The sequence below is a fragment of the Embiotoca jacksoni genome, unplaced genomic scaffold (assembly GCF_022577435.1).
Source record: "Embiotoca jacksoni isolate LCO1_2020_lvr unplaced genomic scaffold, fEmbJac1.0.p SCAF_34, whole genome shotgun sequence".
NCBI classification, from domain to species: Eukaryota; Metazoa; Chordata; class Actinopteri; family Embiotocidae; genus Embiotoca; species Embiotoca jacksoni.
Genome location: NW_027185386.1, coordinates 2,417,855 through 2,445,617, shown reverse-complemented (window position 1 = coordinate 2,445,617; position 27,763 = coordinate 2,417,855). Strand labels below are relative to the sequence as shown.

Here is a 27,763-nt window from a genome sequence, read left to right as displayed (position 1 = left end):
GCAGACAGAGCGAAAGCGTCTCTGTAGGACACTCGCAGCCGCTGGGTTCATTTTACTTCAGACGAGAGCGACTTTGGGACGAAGTTTGCAGATGATGTCATGCTGCTGATGAAATGATGTTTCAGTTTGCATTGAAAGCGACAATCGCCCTTTACATTGTAATTTGCCTCCATCGTTTTACTTGACACTATTTCACCCAAAAGTATTTGGACACCCATGTAAAGTATCACGTGGTGCAGCTGCTGCACCAGCTTCCATATTTTTTGGGAAAATGTTGCGCCGGGTTTTGAAACCTGGCTGCAGAGATTCAGCCACAAGAACATGAGTGAGGTCCAACAGTGATGTTGGGTGTTATAAGGCGTTCCTCACAGTCGATTTTCCAAAGGCGTTGGATGGAGTTGTGATTAGGGCTCTGTGTAGGCAGAAAACCATTTCTTCATAGAGCTGACTTGGGTATTTGCATTGGGTAATTTCATGCTTCAAGATGAAAGAAAGTCAAACTGTTGCCATAAAGTTGAAAGGACACGATCGTTTAGGGCATTATTTTATGCTGCAGCATCAAATTCAAGGCTTATTTTGGACATCTAAATTGGGTGTTTTGGATAAATCAACGCAAAATGATAATTTCACTTGAAAAACAAGACATAAAAATGGCTTTCCTTTTCAGTCTGAACAGTCTAGGTAGAGCTAGGTTATCTGTGTCCCCTGTCTTTATGCTAAGCTATGTGTTACGCCCAGTGTTGTAAGACTTTGAGTTCATCCTCAAACAACTTTGACCAACATAGACTGTATGTAACGCCGCCTTTGTAAGAACTATGTCGTTGCATTAATATTTCTGGACTATAAAAACAGCACAGACTGATTCTATGTGCAATAGGTGGGCGGAGCCGGGCTAACCCTGCATGACAGGAAAGTGGAAATGTGTAAACTCGAGTCACTAATTTGATGACTGGTTGCTTTTCCCTGAAGGCCAATTCGAACACCACTTTGCAGATCTCACTTTTGTTAAGGTTAGATTTTATCATACAGCGTAGATAATGCAGTTTTTAGGAACATTCCCAGAGATAATGTGGGTTTATAGGTTCATGCTGCCACCTGGGAGCGGTTTACATCGCAGTCAGCATCTCCGGCTACAACAGTTTGGCCTCATGGTGCCGTCGCTGGGGAACGCAGACATTATGAAAGGTCAGCATTTCACTTTGGGGAAACAAAACATCAATATACCGTATCATCTACGTACAGAGCAAGAGATGTTAGAGTCACTAGATGCTGGGAAATATGTTAATTCCTTTCTTTGGATTCAGTTTTCTTCAACAAAAAAAAAGGTCCCAAACTAGCAGCGCTGGTCAGGGGGCGTCAGTAATCAGGTTTTAGTCGTCCTCCGGGTTTGATAAAAAAGAAACAAACGAGCTGTGTTGTTGAGGCTACGGTGCCAAACACCGGTGTGATGAAGACCAGGCGTAATGGTCCCAGGTGTTTCTTCTCATTATGATAATTTGAAATGCTATTCGATCTCGGCTTCCCCTTGGCCCAAAGGCCTGACTGATGTTATTGACTTTGAAGTGGTTCCTTGGAGGAAGGAGGCGTTTAACTGTTCGCTTGTTAATGCAGAGAGAGAGGGACGGACAGAAAGGAAGGCGAAGAGGCGGCTTGATCAAACCAACTCTCCACATTTTCCTTTTCCTTCCCTCGGTTCATGCCACATTCTTTAATTTCCTTTAAAATACTTTGTCCGTGACTGACAGGACAATTGAACCCTGCCACGGCACTAGCAGGGCCTCTTGTCCGGCTACTTTGTGTTCACACTGCACTCTCAATTACAGCCGTGGATCGGAGCAGAGGTAACAGCGATGCGGTGCAAATTGCATTACGGAGCTTTTAACACAGGGGAAATCCAAAAAAGGGTGCGTACCTGAGGTTTACTGCATAGCATTCCTCCACACAGCTCTCCGAAATCTTTAACAGGAGTTTAAATCAAAATCAAGTGTGTCTAACTCCCAATCATCTTCCCTGTGAGGAGCCAAAAGTGCTGCAATTTTTACAGTCTAATTAAATTTAATGTTTTAGTGACTGTGGAGAAGAAAAGTGTGCTAATGAATGGGCAACGTGAAAGCCTTGAAATCTGCTGATTGCATCCCGGGCATCCTTGAGTCATACATATTGACGAGCTGATGATCCCACCTGAGAATCCGTTTTGTCAGTCATGCCATTTTAGCCCTGTTTAGCATTCCCGTCACATGTGGCTGCTCTTTTATAAAATGGCAGCAAGGATGGGGATTTGACTTTAGATAGTCCTCAATTTCAAGGCTCAGTCAAACCAGCATCACCATTTTTTGACTGAAATCAATTATTTTCAATAGAACGGCTTTGATCAGTGGATTCGCCGGAGGCAGCGAAGTAAATTCATCTGAATTTATTCTGTTGAGCTCAACTTTGTTAGCGGCCAATGGCGCAAAGTTCACCAAACGGTCTCGACAGTGATGACCTTTAATGGATAGTGCAACTCACTCCAAGATGGCAGAAGCTATCATTGCTCAAACACGGGGCTGCAAAACGGATTTTTAATCCAACCAAGTATCACGGCAAAAGCGTGAAATAGACACGACGGTCCACTACAGTAAAATGTGAGATAGCTACGCTTGGAGCTGTCTAGGTGTGAGAGTTACATGTTTTTCTGTTGTGGGCAGGCGTGTCTATTACACGCTTTGTTGACGTGAAACTTACGCACATGTAAGTATCACATGAAGAAGGATAATGTGACCATCATCATACGTCTTAAGACCAAATACAAAGGAACATTTTTTGCAGTATTTGGAGGCAACTGCAATGCGGGATGATGAGGTTTGAATCCAGGAGGTGTAGGTTTTATTTCCCAATAAATCGCTACAGGCCAGGTGGTAGAAATGCTCCAACTGTGAGTGACAATAAGGTCTGTTGTATAAACGAATGGGACTTCCAGAAACGGGGTCGCCTGAAGTGGCACCTCAGCAACTCTATGAGCTGCAGTATTAAAGACAGTTAAAAATAAGGAATCAAAACGTATCTCAGGCATTGAACTGCTTCCAATTTTACAGTCCAATCCGATCTGACTGGCCCAGCACTGTCACTGTCAAATACTGTCCCCACTGACATGGTACTGCGGGTGCCTGATCTAGAACCGGTTCCATCCAGTTTCCCTGTAAAGAGACCGGTGACGGTGCCAAAAAGCTGGCAGCAGCACGGCTCCACACAATGTCTGGTCCAAACGTCGGTACCGTTGACGTCGGTGGCTTCGGGGGAGTTAAGAACCGAGAGCAGAAACATACAATTGGTCCAAAATGTGATCAAATCCAAAGGATGCATTCAGGAACACGTAGAAATAAACACTCAAACCTTTAGAAATGAGACTGAACGTGATGTTTTCTCTTTCAAGTCAACATGTTATCGTCTCAATCACTAAAAATGTCCAACTGTGATATGCAAAATTGCAAACGCTGTCATGCAGTGTCAAAAATGCAGATTTGGAGGAGACTCACTTGCACTGTGTGTGTGTGGGGGGAGGGGGGGTGTTTGAAGAGATTCACATGCGGCATCAGTGGTACACTTTGACATATCAAATATTTTCAGTCTTTCGATATCTTACACGCCATATCAGCACCGACTGCTTCTCCTGACGATGGTTCTTCAGAGAACATGTTTTGTTGGAGACTACATTACCGCATGTTGTTTTAATATTCACGTTTTAACACAATTTCAGTGGATAAACGAATAAACAACCACCTTAAAATATTAAAATGTATCACTGAGCCTTTTATGAAACCAAAAATGTACAACTATTTCTTTTAAATGTGATATTTTACTGTGTTTTTGGGGGTTTGTACAGTGCATTAGGACCACGCAACAAGGGGATTTTGCACTAAATTGAACAATTAATGTCAGTGCAAGGTATAATTTCTATTAAAATCTCCAAAACCTGACCCAGCGTCCAACAACCAGAGGTTTATGTCCCCAAACCTGTACTTTACCTTGAAGCAAAGAGTTCATCAACCTCAAATAAAACCTCAATTATTTAGCCAGAATCCCCCCCCCCACCCTGTTTTTGTCTCCCCAGGGCATTATGGGAAAGAGAACCTGCGCAGCGGAGGCCAGGACATGCACAACTTCATCTCCTCCGGGTTCGTCACGCTCGGACGTGGCCACTTGAAAGGTAGTCCATCCTCATTATCTGGTGTTGTTTCAACTTCCCAGTACAGTAAAAAAAATAAATAAAAAAAAATAATAATAAAAAACAGCACAGAATAATAATAATGGTTTCAGTCACAAAGCCACTGTGTCATGCTGTCGTCCTCGATCTGCCAAATGACTGCACGCGGCGAAATAAAGTCAAAGAATGTGACTTTTGTTTGAGCTCAGGGGAAGTTTGGACATTACGATTCATAAGTGACATCTTGCACACACACACACACACACACAAACACACATTTCTTATCTATGATTAAATCCACACTTCCAATGACAAAGTGACACCTCCACACTTTGTAGGCAGCCAGTGTGAACGCAGCATGGCACAGTGGCACATCTCCCCGCTGTTGTCCTCCTAAGATCAGAAGCAGTGTTGGATTTGGAGAACGAAGCCGTAAACCAGAGGCCCGTTGTTTGTGTGTTTGTGTGTTTGTGTTTGTGTTTGTTTGTTTGTTACAGCGCAGCACTCCATAGACGAGTCCTGGCAGGGCGACCTGGACATCCCCATGTCCTACGGTACGTTCTCCAAATGTTTCCCCGCTGGCCCGTTTTTTTTTTTTTTTTTTTTTTTTCTGCATGCACCTGGTAAGAAAAGTCGCCCGGCGCTTCACGCAGACGAGCGGCCTCGGCCGGCATTCGCAGAGAGAGCCAGTGCCGTAATGCCTTATTTATTTATTTTTTATAGAAGGTGGTTCTGGGAGCCAAAATGTTTCCACTGGTGGTTGTTTGAATGAATCTGCTGTATCGGTGTGACTTCTGTGGACAGACATTAACAGGCTGATTCAAAATGAAAGTGCAGGTGTCCGGCAGGTAAGTGAGAGACGGACCATCGGACAGAATCCGATTTATTATCATTCAGCGGTGGTTTTGATCTGCGGTTTGTAGATATCGGTGGTGAAAAATGAGTTTGATTGTGACGTCTTATTTCTCGATTACGTGCAACTTTCTTTCACAAAACTCTGGGGTCTTATTTCTTGATTTCCCGATGTGGCACTTTTTTTTTTTTCCCCGCACGAAGTCTTGGTCAGTTTGTTGTCGAGGTCCAGTTTTTATTCCTCATTCTATTTGTAGGTGCAATCTAAAGTAAGTTGATTTTCACTTGCGTGCGTGTAAAAATGAATCTCATTCACAGAAAAAAACCAACATTTTAAAATCACCATTTTAAATTATGAATATGATTATTTAACCGGGATAATCACTCACACTTGAACTACATAAAAACACACAAAAAAAAAGCTTATTTCTGAATTTGAGCTTTTAATTCATGCTCATCAGTTTCGGGTTGAATTTTTGAGACTACATTTTTTCCGCTCATGAAGTTTGAAGTGTACGATCTGGTGTCGCTGCTCTGAGTGACGCTGACGCTCCCGAAGATGTCTCTCCTCAGAAAGTTGTTGTGTATTTCATTGAACTGATGGCAGCTTTCAGTTTAGAGTCTCTTTCAGTCGCTGTGAGTCGACGCTTTGCAGTTTCTAAACCCTCCAACTCGCTCCGTGTTGTCTTAATTATCAACCGGTAAACATTAAGTAACTTGCAGTAAACACCAGCAGCTCAAATTGACCAGCTTTCTGTCTCCATAAAGTGGAGCGATCCAACCTTAATAGCAAGTCGGCCAAGAAGCAAAATCTCATGGGCCTTTCAGAATACTTTACTGTGCAACGGATGAGAGTTATTTGAAGCCGTTAATTGACACGCCGGTTTATTACTTCTTGCTGCTGGCGGAGTAAACAAACACCTTTCGGTCCTTTCACTCCGGCGATTTTTGAGAGTTCAAATTTCGAAGCTTCTGATTGGCTTCGAGTTTCCCTGAGTTTGAGAGAATGGCAGGTGCAGAGCCGAGTGTAATCCCAGTCAATCACAGCACATCCTGTCACGAAGACACACACACACACACACACACACACACACACACACACACACACACACACATACAAACATAAATCTTAAATTAGCTCAGAGATATATAAACAAACACGCCTTCCTGTTTATCATATCACACACACAGCAGCCTGATTAGCCCGAGTTGCCACAGAAAATCCGGCCCCCCCCCCCCCCCCCCCCCCTACAGGCGGCTGTTGGACGCCGTATGTTATCTCCAGCTCCTTTTTTTACATTTACATCAGCAAATAAACAACACGTTCTCGGGGGATTTAGAGACTGACGTTTAATCTAAGCTGTTAGCGTCTCGTAGATGAGCAGGATGCCTCACGTTTAGGCTCTAAAACCACTCAGTGAAGGTCAGGAAAAGATCAGGGTTCAATGTTGTTCCTTCCATCCACCCCGACCTCCTCCCTACACTGTTTCAAAGTTCACCTCTTACGCGTCTGTAACGCCAACGGCTGTGACAAGACGACGTCGTTAGGAATGAAAACGAGCTCAAATACGGGTGTTCTCCGTCCAAGAGGAGCGTTGGACTCGATTAAAGTCGGGTTTAATTCAAAGAGACATCCAACTTTAACAGACTTTACATTTTTCAATGTGTTGGAAAGTTAATAGGTTCATGAAGGACCTACAACAGAAAAGCAGAATGTACGTTAACTCTCTTAAGTGTGATGAGATGTGGACACTTATCTTCCTAAAAGCAGCTGCTCTTGCTGCTTGTACTGAACAGACTGACGTTCATGGTTGGTAACAAGTTACAAAAAAAAGGAAAAAAATTGAAGCCCAATTAGTGTTACGGACTGAAAAATGTGGGTATTATATCTGGAAAATCATGAGAAAAAAAAGAAGGAAATTAGCATTTGAAAGGACGTCCAACCAGTTAACGCGCACCCTCCGTTAAATCCTGACACAACAGCTGGAAGCAAACGCTGAGCAGCAGGTTTGAAAAACACCACGTCGGCTCTCTTGAACCCAACGAATCCCTCCAACAGCAGACTCTGTGGGGTTTTTTAGATGTCGTCGGAGGCAACGACCCTCTCCTGACACCCCCCCCCCCCCCCCCCGCCCCACCCCGCACCTATTAAGTGACACTTTACGGGCCTGAAGGCCGCCTGTCACTTGAAAGCGGAGGTCCTGTCAGCCGCCGTCATACATGTCTTAGTTTAACAGCGGGCACGCTCACGCACACGCACACGCACACACACACACGCACACACACACACACACACACACAAACACACACACACACACACACACACACACACACACACACACACACACACACACACACACACACACAGCTCCTGTCAGGGGGAAGCAGACTGACAGATGTGCGCTGTGGCTGCATCCTGCCATCGCTCCCCATCTCCTCCACAACCAACTCGGTTTTATTTATTTGAAAGTAGATATCATCGAAACACATCAGCGCAGGTCAGCCGGCCGGTCACGGTTCTGGTGTTAATGATAAGAGGTGGAAAAGACCTTTAACTCAAGATCTACTCAGCTGTTAAGTGCAATTTTGATGTACTTTGAGTATAAAGAAATGTAAAAAAAATATGGTTTGTTTTTGTAGTTGAGTCTTTTTTAAACCCAAAAGGACAGATTAAACTACCAAAAACACGTTTATTTTGTTCTTACATCATTTCTTTTTTCTTACAGCTATTTCCTTCTTTCCTTCTATCCTTTTCCTTTCCTTCCCCTTTTCTTATTTTATTCCTTTCCTCCTTCCTTCATCCTCAGTTCCTACATCCTTCCTTCTTTTCACCTCTTTCCCCCCTCATGTTGTCATCATTCCCTCCTTTTCTTTTCATTCTTTCAGCATTACTTTTAGCATCTTTCCTTTATTCCTTCTCTCCGTAATCTCGTTCCTCTTTGCTTTCATTTCTCCTTCAGCTGATCCGTAAAAAATTTTTCAAATCCTCACAGTTGGAGATTTAAAGCTTTCACCCCAAGTTTGTACTACTCTGTTCTTTACAAGGAGAATGTTTGATAGGAAAATATATTATTCATGAAGTAATCCAACTTGTTTTTCTGTTCTGGCTGCTTTTATTTGTCTTAAAATTATTGTTTTTGTAGACAAACACTTCATTCACAACCTCCTTTAAACCCCGTCACAGCAGGAACGTCTCCGACCTCAGACTTATCTGCGTGTGAGTAACATTTTTTTGTTTGCGTGGGAAGAGAACAGTACAAACAGTACAGATTTGAATGTACGTCAGTACTTAACAAACTGATAAACAAAGATGCCTCATTAATATTCATACACCTGCGACACCTCGAGGCTCCACAGAGACACGCGAGCGTCGCCTGGCCGACCTGCTCGAAGCGGTCGGCCCGACGAGGCGAAGCGATCCGGTGAGGCCGCCGCCGCCGAGGCTGTGAGCAGGATTTATGTGTGAGATCAGGGAGGATTGAGGGAGAGTGGTATGCTCGCTGGCCCGGCCGGCGCGTCTACAGTTCCTGTGATGGACCGTCGGTGATGCGGCCACTTAACAGCTCCGGGACCCCGAGCGGGTTTATTTTGATGGAAAGCAAAGCAGCTGCTCGGGTGTGTCTCCAACACCTGGGTGAGAAACTGTGCATTCAAAGTGATTGAGATGATTTGATGTTACTCGTCTTACCTGGCTTAGCCAGAAGGGTGTGTTTTGTCCTGTCAGACTTTTTGAAAAGGCTTTGACGTGATGCCGAGTTGCACTCTCGGCCTTGAAAACTTGATCGCTCCAAGCGTGTAATCCTCCCTGTCAGTCCACTGCAGGATGAAATTTAGAAATGTTGTCCAGCGAAGTCGCGTCATATTTGAGAAGCTGTAAGCAGGAAACGTTTTTGTGTAAAAGATTAAATCTTTTAAAACTAACTCGAGTTACCCACCCCCCACCACCACCGCCCTCCCAAAACATGTGAGGTTAAACAATCCCGCTGACATCTTGTGTACAAACATTTCCCTCCTCCTCGGGGCTTATTTGTCTCTCCTTGCTCTCCACCGCCTGTAGCATCCACCGATGTGCATCCTGCTTAATTACTTTTTCATGAGTTGCTCCCTGTTTCCATCCCGAGGGAATTGTTCATCCCACCCTCCACCCCACCTCCTCTTCATCCCAATCCACTTAAGGTGACCTTGTCTTATTGGGACGCACTGCTGCAGCGCTCCCCCCCCTCTCCCCGCCCCCATGCTGTAATCCCCTCCCAGCCTACAGTAGTGTGTGTGTGTGTGTGTGTGTGTGTGTGTGTGTGTGTGTGTGTGTGTGTGCGTGTGCGTGCGCGGCCGTACGGACTGCAAATGGAGGGGTGCGTTAAAAGTGTGCCAAATAGGTATCGCTTCGCCCAGTTTGCCTCCATCACCGAGTCCTCGCGTGTCTCCGTCTGTAAAACGTCTCTCTAGTAGCCGCGAACGTCGAGCAGATGGAAACTTCAAACTTTGAACATGAGAATCATTCATCAATAAAAAGCATGTGACGTGACATCGTCAGCTCAATGCACACGCACGATGCTTCGTATCGATCCGGAGAGACGGCACGGCGGCGAGTCGAGCTCTTTCTGGATCGAGGGAAATGATACTCCAAACTTTGTGACTTTGCTGTGGACAGAAAAGCGTCTGAATCGGCTGCCAACATTTGCTTTGTTACGGAGCGTCTTCTTCTGAGTAGAAGTGGATGCTCTCCTTCTATTTCTTGCTGCCCCAGTTTGTGATCGAAGCCAGTCATTTTTCTGTTGTTGACTGATTTCTCACGAGCTCCGTGCTGCTCTGACCAGAGTATCTCCAAACATTCAAATGTGAATGGGTTGCTGTTGTAGGCCGGGTGGAACACCTCTGAGAAATGCAGAAAAAGATGAATATTTCCTTTATTGAGAAAAAGAAAGAGAATAACTTAGGATATTGAGAATGACTTGTATTTGAAGGAATTACAATATATTGGAGGCTAAAGAGAAGCCTTGAAATTGAAAGAACACGGGGAGAAAATGAAATAAGAGTGAAAATAATTCTTTCATTACCGTTTTGAAATGAGATGTTCGCGCTACTACGTGAAGGGAAATCATGGAAATAATAAATGAAATCAGTGATGTGTGGAGATGAGTGAGTGTGGACTGTATACAGATCATCTTAGTTGGGAGATTTCATCTTGGTAAATTTCTGTCGGGGTGAAAGCTGCTGAAAGGCTCCCCGAACTGTTAAACATCTATTTCTGCTAAAGTTTATTGGTTGGCTGGACTTTTTTTTCCAGAAAACCCTGAAGGACAAATTTTCTCCTTACCATCCAGTACCATCGTTCAAGTGTAGAGTTCAGGATAGTAAATGGAGTGCCATCACAGGCCGATAAATGACTCTCACCTTTTTTAATCACCGGTCGGTGCCGTGGAACAATGTTTTAACAAGCGGGTCCTTTGGTTTGTTTCTGTGTCATAGGAGGAAATCCTTTAACGCCCTCTAACTGGCTTCACTACTGGTTAATCCCCTTGAAGCCAATCAGGAGGGAGACCTCCTGCTATAAAAACCCCGGAAACCCCGTTGCTGGTCTCCATTTTTTTAGGTGGACTGAAGGAAAGGCTGGAGGTCTTCATTTAGTGGAGCATTTTATTAAAAGATGACATGACTTCTATCCGTAGATCAGGGAAGTCTCGGGTAGATTCCCATCCCAACACACTCATCTAAATCAGAAGGACCGGAGACGTAAAGCTTCCGCAGGTGGTGAAAATCTGGCCAGCTGATTCGCCACGGAAGGAAAGTGTTCTGGTTTTTCTACACGTCAAAGCCGCAGCTCGTCTCCCGTCTGTCTGCGTCCGTACAGCACAACGCGAGATACCAAAGAAACATGGCAGACAGGGAGGGGTGGGTGAGGTCGGGGCGCTGCGATGCATCCAGCAACGGACACACGAGTCAGAGACGCCAAGCTTCAAGTCTGGAGATGATCAGAGTATTTGGAGGGCTGAGGCTTAAAGACGAGGCATCAGATAGAGCGAGACAGCAGTGAAAGCTTTACCCCCGCGGCTTCTCGTCACCGAGCTGCTGCTCTGTTTGACGGTGGGAGCTTATCGCTGCCCACGCTGGGCCAGATATGAACCCAGGCTGACACACAAATCTTGTAAAGCCGGGCATTTGGACCAGACGACACGACTCTCGAACTTTTTTTTCCTCTGAAAAAAAAAAAAAAAAAGGAGGATAGAGTGAAATATTTATGCCGTTGTCAGGGTCAAACAGGATGAGAGGCATTTGTGCAGCTGTTTACCGAGATCACAGGAGCATGTGGCAGCAAGGTTAAATGAGTTATTTTTGCATTTTGTGCTTCTGCCGAAAAAAAGAAAAAAAATGAACGTGCATTTATTCCAAACAGTAATTAGATGTATCTGCATAATGTTGTTGGGCCACCGTGGGATTATATATTCATAGAAACTCATAGCTTTAAAAAGAAGAACCCATTATAAACATGTGTGAAAAGCACTTGCTCCCGAGGTGGAAGCATTAATGTTGCCCAGAAGAGTTTTACACCGTGAATTAGGTTTCCATTTAAAAAAAAAAAAAAAAAAAAAAGCAGATGGCTCCGATCACAGTTAATCAAGAGTCTAATAAAGATCAATGAACTAAAGTTTGAAGGTCACAGGTGATACTGTGCCTGTATGTTTAATTACATTTCAAAAATACTGTATCCGATGAGTCAAATCAACATTTTTCACCTTTTTTCTTACATATACAACTGCTGTGTCTTTTGCATGACTTCCGTTGAATCAAACCCACGATGTTTAATGGGACTCAAAAACAGGTCTTAAAAACAACCCCCCAAAATCTTGAACCTTTTTATAATTTTTTTGGAGAGGAGGAATATGACATCTAAAAACTGAACAGAAAGAGATTGAATTCATTGAAATCAGTTGGAACTTTAAACTGAATATAAAAGTGTTCGTCGTTTCTGGGTCTGAAAGATGAAGCCGATGCGGAAGTGCCTCAAACTGCAATACCACCGAGTGCCAGTAGAGGCCGGCTCCATAAACTCCCATTCAACTTCCCTCATTAAATACAAACTCAGTTAATTTTTTTCCAGCAGTTATCTCAGTGTTGTTAGCTAAAGTCGCTCCTCCTTATTCGTTTTCTGGAGGTCCATCTGAAAATAATCTGTCGTTAATTCGAAAATAAGCATAAAAAAGATGTGTTTTGGGGGGGCATGTCTGTTTGATTGGCAGGCCTGCGGTGCAGTCAGGTTACAGCTATCGGTGGGCGGGACGTAGTATCGTCAGGTTTCCAATCAGATCAGTCAGATCTCGCTCCGCCCCCAGCTCGTCCAAATATGGTCACTTCCTGTTCCAAACCGCTCCGAACTAGCAAAGATGGTGACGGACAAAATTTGAACTCGAGGCTTCAAAAACGGCCGTTCAACAAACCGACGGGTGGCGTCGCTGCTGGTTATCGCTTGGTTGGGACGGGATATTAAACATGTAGAAACCTCAAGCATATCTACTGCTGTTTACACTTTTGATATGACTTCTAGTTGACCAATGGCTTTTAAGCCTACGTGACCTGTAAAAACCTGAACTGTCACCGGGCAGTTTTCAGGCTCCATCACGGCTGCCGTCAGTCTTTATCAGGTCATTTCAAGTTGGCGCAGCAGAGTAGTAATTTCCGCTTCTTTCTCAATGAGCGGGAGTCGGAGCAGCAGGGAGACACGGTCCTCAAACAGGGCACAGATCTGCGACTGCCAAGTGCACAATATGAATTGATTAGTCTTCTTATCTCGCCTGTCCATTAAACGGGAGGCTAATGACCCTGATTAGGTCGGTGGGACGAAACTCACACTCTGAGAATCCTACGAGCTTTTCCAACCCAAGACTGAATATTGAGATTTATTCATTAATTCACAGAGATGGCCTCTGAACAGCTCATCTGATCCCGGCTGTCTTCATGCATTATGTAGTGCATGTTAGTACACTGAAATCACATCTGAAGAGCTCGGCGGATGGGAAGGTCAACCTGCACTATCCTCCCCTAAACATTCATTGTAGCAATTTAGAAACGTAGACAAAGTCCTTTTTCATATGAAGGGAACTCATTTCTTTCTCTATGTGGTGCCATTCAGGGTATTTTTTTTAAATAGTCCTGTGAATTCAAAAATCAGGTTTAATCTTCAAACCTGGTGGCTCACCTTTTTTTTAAATTTTTTTTTTAAATTTTTTAATTTTGGAAAAGATTTGTAGCCTGGCGTGAAATGTGGTTTAGAAATGAGCCCATTTAGATCTGAAGATGCGTTTATTTCACAGCAGAGATAAATACCTTCTCAGTTTGGCTCACACTCGGATTTCGCAGCTATAATTTAATTAATTAATTGGATTGCATTCTGGGCAGTTTTCCTTTAAAACTTATCATTGAGTTGAATTAAACTCTGTATATTACAGTGTCAAAATAAAATAGGCAAAGCAAGAAAAATGTAACCGAAGCGGATAATTAAACTTAAAAAAAAGAAGAAAAAAAAACAAAAACTTTAAGAGTAAATAAAAGAAGGTACAAACAATATGCAAGTTAAAATGCAGACCTTAAAAGATGTCCAAAGTTCACAGAACCGTAGCACAAAGTTATCAACACTTTAAATCTTGACTGGCCTGACATCTTAGGTGGCTGAGAAAGAGACCAGACCACTGAAAGTAAAAGCAAAGTTGACTGTTTTATTGTTCAGAGAGCAGAATCAGATAAGAGTCAGAAAAGGCAGCCGAGTCCGAGGAGTCTCAGCAGGAAAGTAAAAGGTCACATGGAGTAAAAAAAAAAAAAAAAAAGAAGAAGAAAAGTATAAAAAAGGAAGACTGCGGGTGGATGTGAGGGAATTAGGAGCAGGCGATGTGGAAAGGCGGGAACTCACCGGGGACAACAGGAAGTGAAGGGCTGCTTTTGAAATGACAGGAGTTATTAGTGAGATGGGAACACAGAGAAAACAAAATAAAGGGAGAAAATATTATGGATGAATTGGCTCACAAGAGACCGGTTAGAAAAACATATCCTCAGTTTTCCCACATTTCAAACCCATTGTTGTTTGTTTTGCTGCCTACAGTTTGGCACAGACTTTTTGTTCAAAAAGTTTATCGTCTTCAAACCAAAGCTGAGAGAACTCATAATTATCTCAGACTTTTAAAAAGCTCCTTCAGAGCCACAAAAGGGAAATTCATCCCAATTTCCCGGGTCAGGTGGACGTGGCAGAATAACCCTAACTGATTGGTGGAGGCAGTGATACAAGGAATAACTTAAAAGCCAAAAGGGTGACAGTGAACTGATCTTGTAAAGTCAGAGAGGTGCCTCTTTAAGACAAAACAGCATTTTCATCCTCCTTGTTCGGTGAAGAAGTTTAGCACCGGTGCAGTTTAAAGATATACATTTTCTTTTTATCATGTGTTAAAGCACCAGAGGCCCCTATTAGTTCACCTGCTCAGCCGCAGCTCGGAGAGTAAAAACCTGTGAAGGAGTCGGGCTCCACTTTCACAAGGCCGCCGGGCTGCCCCGCCGTGAAATGCTATTAGCAGCATAACAAAGCCGCGAATTGAATGCAGCGGCGATGAGAAAGCTCTATATGACATGTAAAATCCTGTTAGGATGCAGATTAGCGTTATCTGCGCCGCACCTGCCAATATCTATTATGAGCGGAGGGCAAGGACGGGGCAGAGCTGGACACGGAAATGCTTCTGTCAGCACAGCGGCCACAACCAAATACCAATACTTAAAGAGGACAGCTCGTATTTGGTATGCAAAGAATTCGCTGTGATACAGTAGGCGGGCAGCCGGAGGCGGCGTTTGTTTTTATGATGCGGGGAAGTATTCTCCCTTCACAATGAGGACCGAGTGCATCGAAACCAGCAAGCTGCCAGAACGGTGGAATAATTAAAGAAAAACAGCTGACAAACCAAGGATGAGGGGGGAAAAAAAGAAAAAGTTTGGGTGTTGTGCGGAGTGTTAACGGCTCTGTTGTGAAGGACAATGTTCTCATTTATAAAACAAATAGAGCTCGGTTTCAGAATAGTTTTATTCATTTATTGAACAGCCAGAAGACATTTACACAATTTGTCTTTCAGTCCAAATAACCCCAAACTAAGCAGAGGTTACTGCGAAGAAAAGAAAAACCCCTACCATTGTCTGAAAGATACAGAATACGAACGTACTCATAGAACTGCAGTTACGTCCAGTAACTACTATTTATTTATTTATTTAAGGACTTTCCATCCCGCCTTATAGGGGGGGAAGCACTTCACTGACACAAACCCAGCCGGCCTGATATCGGATAATTTCTACGGTCCTCAGTGGTATTGCATTTTAAAACACTTCGGTATTGGCTTTTCAGACCTGGAAACTCTTGCGTCCATTTTTTTCTATGGAGTCTCTGATCGAATGAACACTGGAAACTAGATCCACCTTACGTTTCGTTTTCCTATAAATCACCTACAACCCGGTATCATGGCAAAGCGTGTAATAGACACGCCCGTCCACAAAACGTGTGGTTACCTACATCTTGTCTCGGCGTGAGAATAACGCGTTTTGCTTTGCCGTAATACCGGGTTGAAATAAACCGTCTTCAAATAGCCTGAAACACGTGTCGTCTCACAGCTTGTTTTCTTTTTTTTTTTTCTCCTTTATGGACACAGTTTTCGCAGGACGGTGAGAAAATCAACCTTTTGACTGCAGCGTCTCTATGTGAGCACGACGATCTAATCTGGAGAGGCTGCACGTCTACGATCAGAAAACGCTGGCGCTCGTTACACAAAACCGACACGGGGAAAAGAACAATGAGCTCATCAGACTGACTGAAAACTGCTGTACAAATAAATCAGTGCCCAGTCGGGTAGAGATGTGATATCTGTTCCACCTCCCACTCTCCATGCACCCCCACACAGCTCGAGTGTCAAATTGCTTTCACTCCGGGCCCAAATGGACCATAATTGTATGTAAAAAAAAAAAAGAAATCTGAGATTGCAGTTGCGACTCATCCGCATGTTGACGACACTGGTGGAGTTTTCTCCTCTAAACGCTTCATTATTTGGTGCCTCTGGATGTTTTTCTGTGAACGGGAGAAGCCGAGTCGCCCACAGATTTCCTGTGACCCTTTGGGCAGACTGCATCCCACACACCAGGCTTCATTCATAAATCCAGCTCTTTTAGAAATAAAAAAAATTAAAAAAAAAAGGGAGCCCAGATATGAAAAATTCTTCATCTGTAAAACAACACGGTGTGACAGGAAGATCAGGGATTACTGCAGAGCGAGTCTGCGGAGTACAACGGAGCTGTGAAGACTGAGATCGGTCTTTGATTAGTACCGTCCCTCGTCCCTCGTCCTTGAAAAAGACACCAGCACACGCTCTGTCCTGCGTGAACCGAGCGGCAAAGACGGGGCGGGGGAACGTTAGGGATGGGAAAGCGGAGAGGGGGGGGGGGGGGGGGGGGGAGCCGGGTGAGCGCTCCGACTTGGAGAATCAAAAGGGGCGGGGAGGCTGTACTGTGAAACATCTATCAGAGACGTTTCAACAAGCTGTGCGGCCACTTTTCTTGGCGCTCATTAGAGTCGACGCCAGCTGGGCGCCTGCAGGAATGTACGATGGCTCATTATAATATTAACAGAAGTTGCTCTCGTTCATTGCGGGTTGTGCTGCGGTTTGTGGTTTGTCTTCGTTCTATCTGGCTGATGTGCAGCCCGCCGCCGCTCCGTCGCGTCCAGACGCTTTTTTTTTTGGGGGGGGGGGGGGGGGGGGGGATTTCCTTGACACACTAATAGGCTCAAATGCAGGTTTGGTTGATTGGTTAATTCAGTTCAATGTTAGACTACAAATCCTGTGCAGGGTTTGTTCTTGTGCCTTCAGCTGTGTGCTCAGTATATAAAGTATAAAGAAAGGATGGACGGACAGATAGCAGCAGAACTTCTCAGGGCGTTTCTGAACCTGAACCAACAGGACGGATACTCGAAGCAGAAATAAAACCAGGTCACCCTTGAAACAAAGTCAGTCTCTGAAGGCGAGCATGTGAGTCACACATTAGATTTCTAAAGCGACATCCTCCGGCTCCTTTAACTGTCTTTCAGTAGTGACGAGTACTTTTTTGATCGTCGTTTATGACGGCAAACAAATCTGATGAAAACCTGTCAAACCGGCCACAAGTTCACGTCTCTATTCTCCATCCTGCCAGCAGTGCAAAGCCCAACAATATTTCACTGACTATAATATATGACAAAGAAGAGCTGTCAATTGTTACATTTATTAATGTCGGACATTTTCAATCAACTATGAATGATTATAGTTAGTCAACTGGCATAGCTTGACAAGGATAAAGATCGACGCTTACTTGCAATGAATTATTCATAATTCAACTGCGAGGTGGGGAAACACATTAAAATACAAAAAAGGTGGGGGTAGGGCGGAGGGGGGGGTGAAGCAGCGCCCAAAGCTGACAAGACTTTGGCAAGAAATTTTGGCAAAGAACCAGAAAACTCTTTGGAGAAGTACGGCTCTGATCCAAGTGTCAAAAACGTATAAACCAGCAAACTAATAGCGGTGAACTGAGAGTAAAGAGACTGAGTGGGCTGATTGCAGAGCGGCCGCAGGTGCAGCAGACTGTGGACCTGTGAGCAGGTGAGGTGGGCGTGGCCAACAGGAGACTCACCCTAACCCCAGCTGGTGGGCAGAGGGAGTGATGCGGGGAAATAAAATGAATAACTGAAAGCCAGAAAGACCGAAGACTGAAACCGTGAGCGTTTTATTCAGTCAACCACTCAAGTCATGTCTGCAGCTGTTTTTTTTTTGTTGTTGTTTTTTTTGCACATATATGAGCTTTGTAAAGAAATAGATGTAAAATAATAAAGTTGCAGTATTTAGTTTCATGACTGCATTGGTGCTAATTTTACTTCCAGGTGTTCAACTCCTGCTGACGATCGCCTGATCAGAGTTTGACACTTCACCAGCAGAATAAAAATAAAACATTTTTGTGAAAGAAAACAAATCAGCCGAGAAAATAAAATAGTGAACTGAGGGCAGGATATTGAGCTGTTTTGGTGTTTTTGGAGATGCTGCAACTCCACGTGATGTGTTCAAAAATGCAGAGCTGAAGTTGACCCGAGGTCGTGTCTGCAGAACTCGCTTGATTTATTTACCGGCACTTCGAGATGAAATCCAAATCCCTGCAATTGATCAGCAGACGGCTCGAACTCCTTAACGAACTGCGTTTTCTCATCAATTTCCCCCCAAATTTCTGTGGAACGAGACAGAATGAGAGACTTCGTCGCGGAGCAGTAATGATGCACGCATCCATCTCATCTCCCGTTATCATCGTAATGTGAGCGTTAATACGCTGCGGCTCTATCGGATCAGATGTGGCTCCGGGCGATTAGAGCCCTCACGGGCGGAGGAGGGGGGTGGGGGGGTAAGGGGTGGTGGTGGGGGTGGGGGGGGCTGAGCAGCTGAGGCTCCGGGTGCATCATATTCCTCCCGTTTCTCTGCAGTTTCCAGACAACAGGCCCCGGCGAAATGACTGTGGGTGCCGCCAACTGTGAAATTAATTGAACTTGTGATCCGAAGGGTAGAGACCAGCATCCGGCCCGAGGAGGCGAGTGTGCATCCGTGCTTACATTAGCCCGTGACAAAGGCACAGCCGGGCCCGGAAGGCGCCGGCCGGATCTGACGGTCAGTCTCCTCGACAAGATGTCCGCGGACGGCCGTGGCTCGGCCTCACTCCACTCGGGTGACGTTGCAGCTGATCGTGCGAGACGTGCCGCCGCGCTTGCCGGCTCTCGTTAGAGACATTATTTCGGAGAGAAATTGGATTCGTTTGCCGATCCATCACGTCGAGGCCGATGATAAGTCTGTAGATAATGATTCCGCGTTCGGAACAGATTTTTCTGGGCACAGATTCAGCCCGGTTTGCCAAGATCCAGAGTTCATTTAAAGAAACAACACTTCGGTTCAATGTGGGACAGATTTCTTTGTAGTTTTTTGGCCACCATTTCTCTCATAAAATTGTACTTAGCAAGTTCATTAGAGCTCTCGGCATGCACTGACTGTCGTGGAAAACAGAAGAAACAAAACGTCAGAGGAGCAATCAGGCAGGTTGTAAACAAACCTACAGGTTAGCAAGACCTTTTTACAAGGAAAATCAAAGGCAACCATTATCTTCATTACCCAAACTGTGTGATTTAAACATCCATCTGTTTACTTTGATTCATCTTGAACCTGCCGCAGCAGACGGGAGGTTTTTGTACAGTTTTTTTCTTCGATGACAGATTATTACGAGCCCTCTTAGTTTTTCCTCCAAAACTCTGAGCAAGCCGAGTTTTTATTTTGGTAATTTATCCTTTAATCTAGATGCATTCACGCGCTGTTTATTCACACGTGGTTCGCTGTCGTCGTCAGACCGAAGTAAATCTCTGACGTTGTGAAAACCACAAGAGGGCGCCGTTCATATGGACTCTTCTCATGTACGTACGATGAATAGGATCCCATTTGAACGCAGCAGTTGACGAAGGGAATAAGAAAACGTGGTGTAAGCAGGGTTCTTGTTGGAGCTCATGATTGCATTGTTATGGACTAAAGTTCGTGGCACTTTTTTTCCACCTCCATTTATTTCTGTATTTTATTACTCCTCTGAGCTTTCATAATTTGCTTCCGTTCTTCTGAAGCCTGAAACCGGTGACGCGTGCATCCACCCCCGCTAACGAGCACCAACACAGGTGGAGGTGATTCATCTCGTTTAATTTGATCCAGGACTGCAGTCAAAAAAGTAACGAATACAAATGTGTGTTTTGCAGAAAAGCTGAGCTGTATTGAAGCCAATTTAACGGCAGGATTAATTATTAAAGTCTGGTTTAATTTGCTTCCAGTAGTGATCACTGCCAAAGGGGAGGAAGAGGAGAGGGGGGGAATAAATCAATAAAAACATGTCACATATGCAGGTTAAGCAACAGCAGCCTCCGACGCTCCGGACTGTTGAAACCTCAGCGTCCTTGTCTGTTGGAATTTAATCAGCAGGGAGTAAATGAATCAATTACATTTTCTCTAGATGTCCTTTTGGCCTCTGACCAGAGGCCGAGCTGATCCGTCCTGGAGGCTCAGACCGGTTGAGAGAGTAGGCCATCTCCACAAGAGTTCCGCTTTAAGCACTTTGTGTCCCTGAAGTTTCCCGGCGCTGTGGTCCCTGGCCCCGTGGATACGAGGCAATCTGCGCTGCCCCACATTAGATAAGTATCCTCCGACTCTCATCCAGGTCACATTGCACCGCAGAGTGCAGCAGGGCTTCCAGGACTCAGGTGGAGAAAATACTGCGTACGTGACAAAGAGCGTTTTTCTTCTTCTTCTTTTTTTCATTCAAAGTGGTTCAGGTCAGCTGCTCCAAATAGATCTGAACTCACAGGTTTGTCACGCCAACAGGTCGTCTTTAAATCAGTCCAAAAGGATTTGCGCACCTCTGATGGGATTCCTGCTGCAGAGATTTATCTTCATATGTTGCTTCTTCTTGTTTTAAACAAAACTGAAAAGTATGTTTTGTGCTCTATTACCACCCTGAGAATCATAAAAAGTGAGACTTTGTAAGTTTTCAGACTTTAATATCTCGTGAGTAAAATATTAATATTCTGCTGTGGTGTACAGATTTTTATCGTCCTGCAGACGATGAAAATCTTTACACTTTAAGCAGATAAAAAGCAGAAGTGTTTTAAGTCTTGGTACGAGTCCAGATTGAGTCACATCCAATTAAGTCTTGAAGACATAATCTACATGTTGTCTCAAGTCCACGGTTCAGGTCGTTGGTGTCAGAGATCAAGTCAAAACTTAATTAAACAAGTCTAACCCGAACTATCACATGATCACTAACATGTAGCTGTTTGCTTTCCGAGGAAGAACCTCAGCATGACATTCATTTATTTGTAGAAGTCGTCGTACAGTGATATTCATTAAAACTCGTCGCTCAAATGTCACGACCTTCAAAAAATAGAAATATAACATCTGACTTTGTTATCAAGCGGCATGGCTGCCTGCTTACTTAATCAATTAAATGTGTAAGCTTTTAAGCTCATTCCTCTTGATATCTGTGATATGCATAATAATGACCTCATTACTGGAGGCGTCAGCATTGTGTTTGGGAGATTGGATGCAAAACAGTCTTTTATCATTTGTAATTTATCCTTCAGAGGAGCTGAGGAGAAAAAAATAGAAACGAACGCTGCGAAGGAGACCGGGAGGCTGCGACAGAGAAACCAGACACTGTGTGAGATTGAAACCAGTTGCAGTCGTTCCAAGCATGAACACACATCCAATCACATGTGGCATCTGTACTATCTGCACATTATTGACAGCAAGACGCACAAAAAGTATTTTCTTTTTTTTTTGTCCTCCGTCTACGTATCAAACACGTCATCCGCTGCCTCCTGACACAAAGACAAATGACCTTTTTTGAAAGTGAGAACAGACCTTGGACGTGTTCTTTCTCAACACGCGCCGTTTCCTCCGACTCCATTTTCTATCTGTTTCTCTGCTGTCAAGGTTTCGATGCGAGGGTGATGTGTTAAAGGACAATCTCCTTGTTTTTCTTTAATAATTGGATGGTGTTTTGGCCCAAGCGAAACCTTGAAACACGGCACAACTCGGAGTGCTTGGCTTGTTATTTTCCAGGAATGTCCGTTCAGATTTCAGCACTTAAAAAGGTCAGAAAAAGCACCAATATAAATTGTTTCAAGTTTAGTGAGAAATTAACCCACCGTATCATCTAATAATTATTTGTTGTGACATTTATTGGGGGCGCTTTTGCTTTTGTAGGCGTTCTGCTGCCAATTTATTGATGCTGCTTGTAATTTTTCTCGTAAACAGACAGAATGTCAAACAGGATAAAGAAAAAACTCCTTATTCAGTCCAGCGTTTTGTCCTCCAACAGTCAGAACCAGCCACGAGGATCAGGTCCAGTCAGGGAGTAACTTAAACATTAGAAAAAGAAAATATTGCGTTAAATACCCGTATTTTTTGATTGCACTGTCTGGTCTAGTTGCATTGTGGGTAATGAAGCATCAATTGTGATCATTTTCTTTAAAAAAAAAAAATAAACAAAAGTGCAGTGTGAGTGAGATACAGCGGTGATAGGCTAATTTGATGGAGTCATTTTTAACGTCATTGTTCAAATGTATGCATTATTGCAGTGTCAGCCAATTCCTTTCATGATTTTCACCAGTTTGGGTCCTTTGATCGTTACAGTTTTTGAGTTCAGTGGCTCCGTTGTTGCACGATTTGTAGCACAGAAGTGGCTTTTTTTTTTTGTCAACATTGTTTTTAGAGTGTTTTTAATCCTCCAACTCCACCTTCCCTCCTTTAACTAACCAAGAAGCCTCTGATCGATTCCATGTGCAGGTGCTCTCACTAACGAGGGGCCGACTCAGGTGTTCGGGATTAATCTCGTTTAAGTTGGGTCACACAAACTTGTGTATACAGCCCGAAGCCTCAGCCGTCCCAGAGGGGTTTTAGTGTCGGGTCGACCTGTGACACCGGCTGTGCTTTGACTGGTGATTCAGAACATGGAAAGACTTTTCACAAAATGTGAAGCGACACGTGGGAGCTACCGCTTCCACAAGTGAAAGTGTATCACAGAAAAACCAGTGATCAGAGAAACTCGAGCAAGCAGCTGAAAAGGTTGTCGAGAAATATTTGATCTTTTATTTTGAAATTAAAAATAAGTTTGAAAAAAAAAAAAAAACGTCTGGACACATGTTGTGGCTGTTTTCCAACCTCGCTGGCCTTTGGTAACAGAGGAGCTGCAGCTCAGCGTGGTGACCTTAACGGCCTCCCTTTAAAGCGCATCACGTTCTCCCACTGAGCTCGTTAGAGAGCTGCCACTCCACACGGCATCAATAACTTCCTCCAGAGGTTCCTCACCACCTGCAACAGCAGACTTTTAATCAACAGGAGATTGACCCGAGAGGAGTTTGGTCCAAAAAAAAAAACAAAAAAAAAAAAAGAAGAAAACCCTGACGGCACATTTGACACCTTGATCATGTCTGTTATTGAGCTGATGACTCACTGAAATCATCATGCTCGGAGAGTTTTGGATTCACGGAGGTGATCTGGATGAAGAGGCTCATTTTCGAAAAACCTTTTTAGGTCTTGTAATTTGGACTCTAATTAACCTCCCAGCTGAATGAAATCAATTTGACCTTTGTGCTCCAGGAAGCACACAAAGGGGGAGGTGAATGTTAAGGTGTGTGTGTGTGTAGGGGGTGGGAGGATTTTTGGCATGAACGTTTTAAAGGTCCAACATTTTCCTTTTTTTTAAATTTATTTAAAGTTGTGATTTTCATAAGAAGCTATTTCTTATATATCTTGCTTCTTTGTGAATTATACCAAGAGAAGGTTGTTTTGTGTCCGTGTCTTTAAGGCACACTGACATCAACGACCGTCTCTTCTGATTGGCTGACTCTTTTCTGAGTGATACACATCCAGGCCAATTGCAAGTTATCATCGGTCTTGCTGGCTTGTGAGATTGGACAGTGGGCCGCACTGAGGGCAGACCAATGACATGCCCGGGAGTTTGTGACATCACAAACTTGCAGAAGTCCAAACTGAATTTCTCTGGGGGACTGAACTTTTTGACACTGTTAGAGTACTTACATTGCAGAGGGACTTGATTTATAATCATAAGGTTAGACCTTTAAAATGACACGTTGATAATTAAAGCGTCAGTACGTTATGAAATTCTCTTCAGTTTTTATGTGGACTCTTCTGAGTTTTAACAAACTTTTAAAGAGTTATTAGAGATGAGATTTATTCATTGACCGGAGATCTTCCTTATAAAACCAACATAACACGGTGCAGACACTCTAAACATAGCTTTCATAGCTCCATTAATTCTTTACACAAGTTTAGTGCCTTCGCTTGGTAAAGTGCTCATGAACATTTAACTAAATCCATCTTTCATTTGCAGGAAGATCCAGTTGTTTTAACATTCATACCGAACCTCTCTGCTGCACATCAACCTCCTTAAACATTCACACAGCATCTCCTTCCTGCTGCTAATATGTGCATTTAAAGTGCACCTCACTGAATTTAAATGAAATATACATAAATATCCTCCATTAAAACAAGATGCAATTAACGGAGCAGTCAGCGGGGATAATAAATGGAAGAAAAAGATCTCATTTTTGATGAGTTCGGTAGATTTCAGGGGAACGTAAAGACCTGGTGCACATGCAGTGACAAAACACAGCCACAGAGTGAGTAGAATATACGTGAAGAGGAATTACAGGAGTTTAACTGATGCTTTTATTGGCTGTTAACACACTTCACTTTTGTGTCGAGGACTCGCGCAGGTGGCAAGAATAAAAAATGAAGCTCCTTTAGCTGAAGATCAAACCTTTACTGCTGTAATGTCATTATTTTGTTTACAGACGGCTTTTGATGTTCTTGCGTCCCATTTAAATTGAATTGTAGATGTTGCGCTGGCAGTATGCTGGTAATTAAAATGTCACAGAGAGAGGAAGAAAAAAAAAAGGCTTAAGAGCTCTCAGGCGGGCAAATCAGAGCGAGATCAGAGGGGGAAATGAAATTCAGTCGGAGAGGCGGCTTTGACACTTGACCCCGTTATGGAGAGCGAGCCGAGAGGCGTGGCTCCGCTTTATTGGCCTTTGCACCGACTATGTTCATTTCAGAAAATTACATGATCTTTGGTTGGGATTCGTGGCCTACTTCTGCTGCGATACCCACACTGTCGAGATCCGACTCTGAATTAATAACCGGCATACTTATTATTATATTGCTACGCTTCAACTCTCCGCTTCCTCCTATATTAAATCTTATTTTTATTTTTTTCAGGTCAGTGTTCTTTTCCATGCAGCCTCAACACAAAACTGATTAATTCTTCAAATGCGTTATCAGCCCACCTGAGAAACGGTCACAGTGAAAGTGAAGCTACACTTTGAAGGAGGTTTGAAACTTGGAGCTAAAAAGCATTTTTAGGTGTGAATGTGTGTGCAGCGTATCGGCCCCCGGGAATATGAGCAGTTGGGCCCCAGTAGACTTCCAGCAGTCTCCCTCTGTGTGTTTGTGTTATGAAGCATCGGGGAAAATAGCAGCGCTCCAAATCTTAAACTCTGACGGGTGCTTGGATGTTGCCAAAAAAATCTAAACGGACTGAATACTCACGCCGTCAAATGCTGCTGTTTAGTCACAGTGACGAGGCAGGTATAAAACGTGTGACAAAGGATAAAGGATCAACTTTTTAGCTGGGAGAGCGGTCCATGAAAAAAAGAAATCCAAACCACGGTTTTTTTTATTTTACGCACCCCAACCGCGTCAGTTTTTGATGCCGAAACATAAAGCAGCTTGTACGTCCATATGGGACGCCGAGGTCACCTTCTGTATGTGTGATTAATTCATTAATTAATTATACGTAGATGTTTGGTCCTCTGCAACCTAATTTTTATAAATTCAAATAACTTGAACTTGCATGCTGTGATGTTTCCATGCAGCGTAGGATATAAGGGGACCTGTATCGGATGTAAGTAGGACTTCAACCTTTTTCTCTTAAACCCGAAAGGCTGTAAATAATTTCAAAAATTTGCCTCGGACGACATTGGAGTAAACATTGGCCATTTACAGATTTAATAGACCCAAAGCAGCGTTATTAGTCGTGTTTTGTTCAAATACTTTCTGGCGTATTGTTTTTATACGTTGCTCATACAGTCTGTGTGGCATCTATTAATCAGCAGGTGTACGATCAGAGCTTATTCATTGAAATCAGCGGCCTTTGTCTCGCACTACAGTAAGTGAACATAATCCAAAAAAAACAAAAACAATGAACCGAAGGACACTAAAACGCTCCACAGGGGTGAAGTTGAACTGCAGAGTAGGGTGTTAATTCTGAGGCTTTTTCATTTCGTCATTTGATTAATTGTTAATACAAAAAATAGAATTATCTTTAACCTGTTTTTCAAATTTGTGCACAAACATGTTGCACATATTCACGCACGAGCGCGGCGATTGTAGACCGAGATTCAAATGCCTCTTTACAATTCATGAGACGCGTTGGCATGCTGATCTGTGTTCGGTAACCATGGCAACACACCTTTTTCTGTGTGTGTGTGTGTGTGTGTGTGTGTGTGTGTTTATAAATGGAGTTGCCTGTAGCGTGTAAGGCTGGAGGGGGAGGTTAGATTATGAAGCACATACAGGCTGTGATATGGACATAAAGCCAGTACGCTGTGTGCATGCTAATGTCCGGTCCGCGGCTGGAGACGCCGAGCGGCCCGGGACCCTCCGGTCACGTAGTAGCTGTGGTGATTCTGATCAAGCCGAAGAATTGAAGTGTAAAAACAAAAATGGGAAGGTGAGGACGGTCCCCCTAACACTCCGGGGGGGAAATAAATTCTTCACGGTCGGACAGTTTGTGGCTGGATTTACCTGGTCAGAAGGAAAAGAAAAAAAAATACAAGAGTACAGCCGTAATCTGGCTGACTAAGCTGTTGTCCTCCTCCTCCGAGAGTCTGGCTGGCTGAAAGGGTTTAGTGTGTGAAATACTTTCTGAAAAATGGACCTCTTGGTTAAAGGGGACTTGAATGAGCTTGACCTTTTTTTTTTTTTACATCCAAAAGCATTTCGGTCCAATTCAAGCATAAATCTGACGCTTGATTTCCAGACTCAGGATAAATGACCCGAGGGGCACTGATCCTCATCTGGCTGCCGAAACTGTCCCGAACTCGACCTGACTGCAGCTGCTTTTCAGCCTAAATTGGCACACGATGTACGATCGAGGAGTTCCAAGACGGTAACAACCAGAAACTTGATTTGAATCTGCGTATGCATTGTTATGTTGGTGAACCCTGTTGCCATGGCGCCACAGTTCAGGGTTGATCAAGCGATGTAACTTGGAGTACTTACTCACAAAAGTTATAGCTTACGTTATAACTTACAACCTTACACCCCCTATTAAATTCCACTCTGAGCTTCAACTCTGGCCCAATTTTTTTGCCTATATTTGTTTACATTTTTCAAAATTAGCACCATTAAAAGCATGCAGAATTAGCTGTTTGCAGTTCCTGCCTGCAGGGTGTCCTCGCATGTACAAACAACTGCCTCTGGTTTGGTTCGATGTTGAAGAAAATGAAAAAAATGGTGTTGATTCAGTTCTGGAGTTGTGACTCGACTGGTGTGAAAGCTGTCGAGCAGAAAGAATATTGATCAGAGGAAAAACAAACTTTTCAACCAGAGCACGGGAGCGGAGCTGAAGTTTGTCGTCTATTAGTGTGATAATGTATTAAATATGCTAATGAAACACATCGTTCCCAAACACATTGGTTTCTATTGGCTGCCAGAGCACATCCGCGAGGTTGCACCCGTTTGTGAATATTTATCGGAAGGAAATGTAACGCCATCGAGCCTTTAGGTCAGAATGCTTTCAGACGGGATCGGCTCGCCCGGTGGCGTCAAAACAAGGTGTCTGAAAGCGTCCCATCGTTTTTAATTTAAAGAATTTTAACAAAGACATTTTAACGAGATAAACAAGACTTGCAGAAGTTAATTGTAGCCGTAGCTAATGGCTAATAGACGTAGCGCTATCGTTTGTTTTCCCGCTGGCTGAACAAGGCAGTTTTGGCAACGATTAAGTTTCTGGGCGAGAACAATTTCATTTGAAGTCCCCCAATTAGTCAAATTGATTCCAGCTCGGTCACCAGAGACAACTAGCACAGATAGA

General features: G+C 43.7%; 1 protein-coding gene across 3 annotated transcripts in view; it reads left to right on the top strand.

Annotated features, from left to right (window-relative positions):
- The window catches only part of LOC138207813 (protein shisa-6-like), a 67,996-nt gene that overhangs the window by 9,708 nt on the left and 30,525 nt on the right, over positions 1-27,763 (top strand). For all 3 annotated transcript variants that reach the window (XM_069165333.1, XM_069165335.1, XM_069165332.1), the window contains exons 4-5: positions 4,091-4,186; positions 4,681-4,737. In XM_069165333.1, the coding sequence (XP_069021434.1) occupies positions 4,091-4,186; positions 4,681-4,737 (153 nt within the window). The remainder of the gene's footprint in view (positions 1-4,090; positions 4,187-4,680; positions 4,738-27,763) is intronic.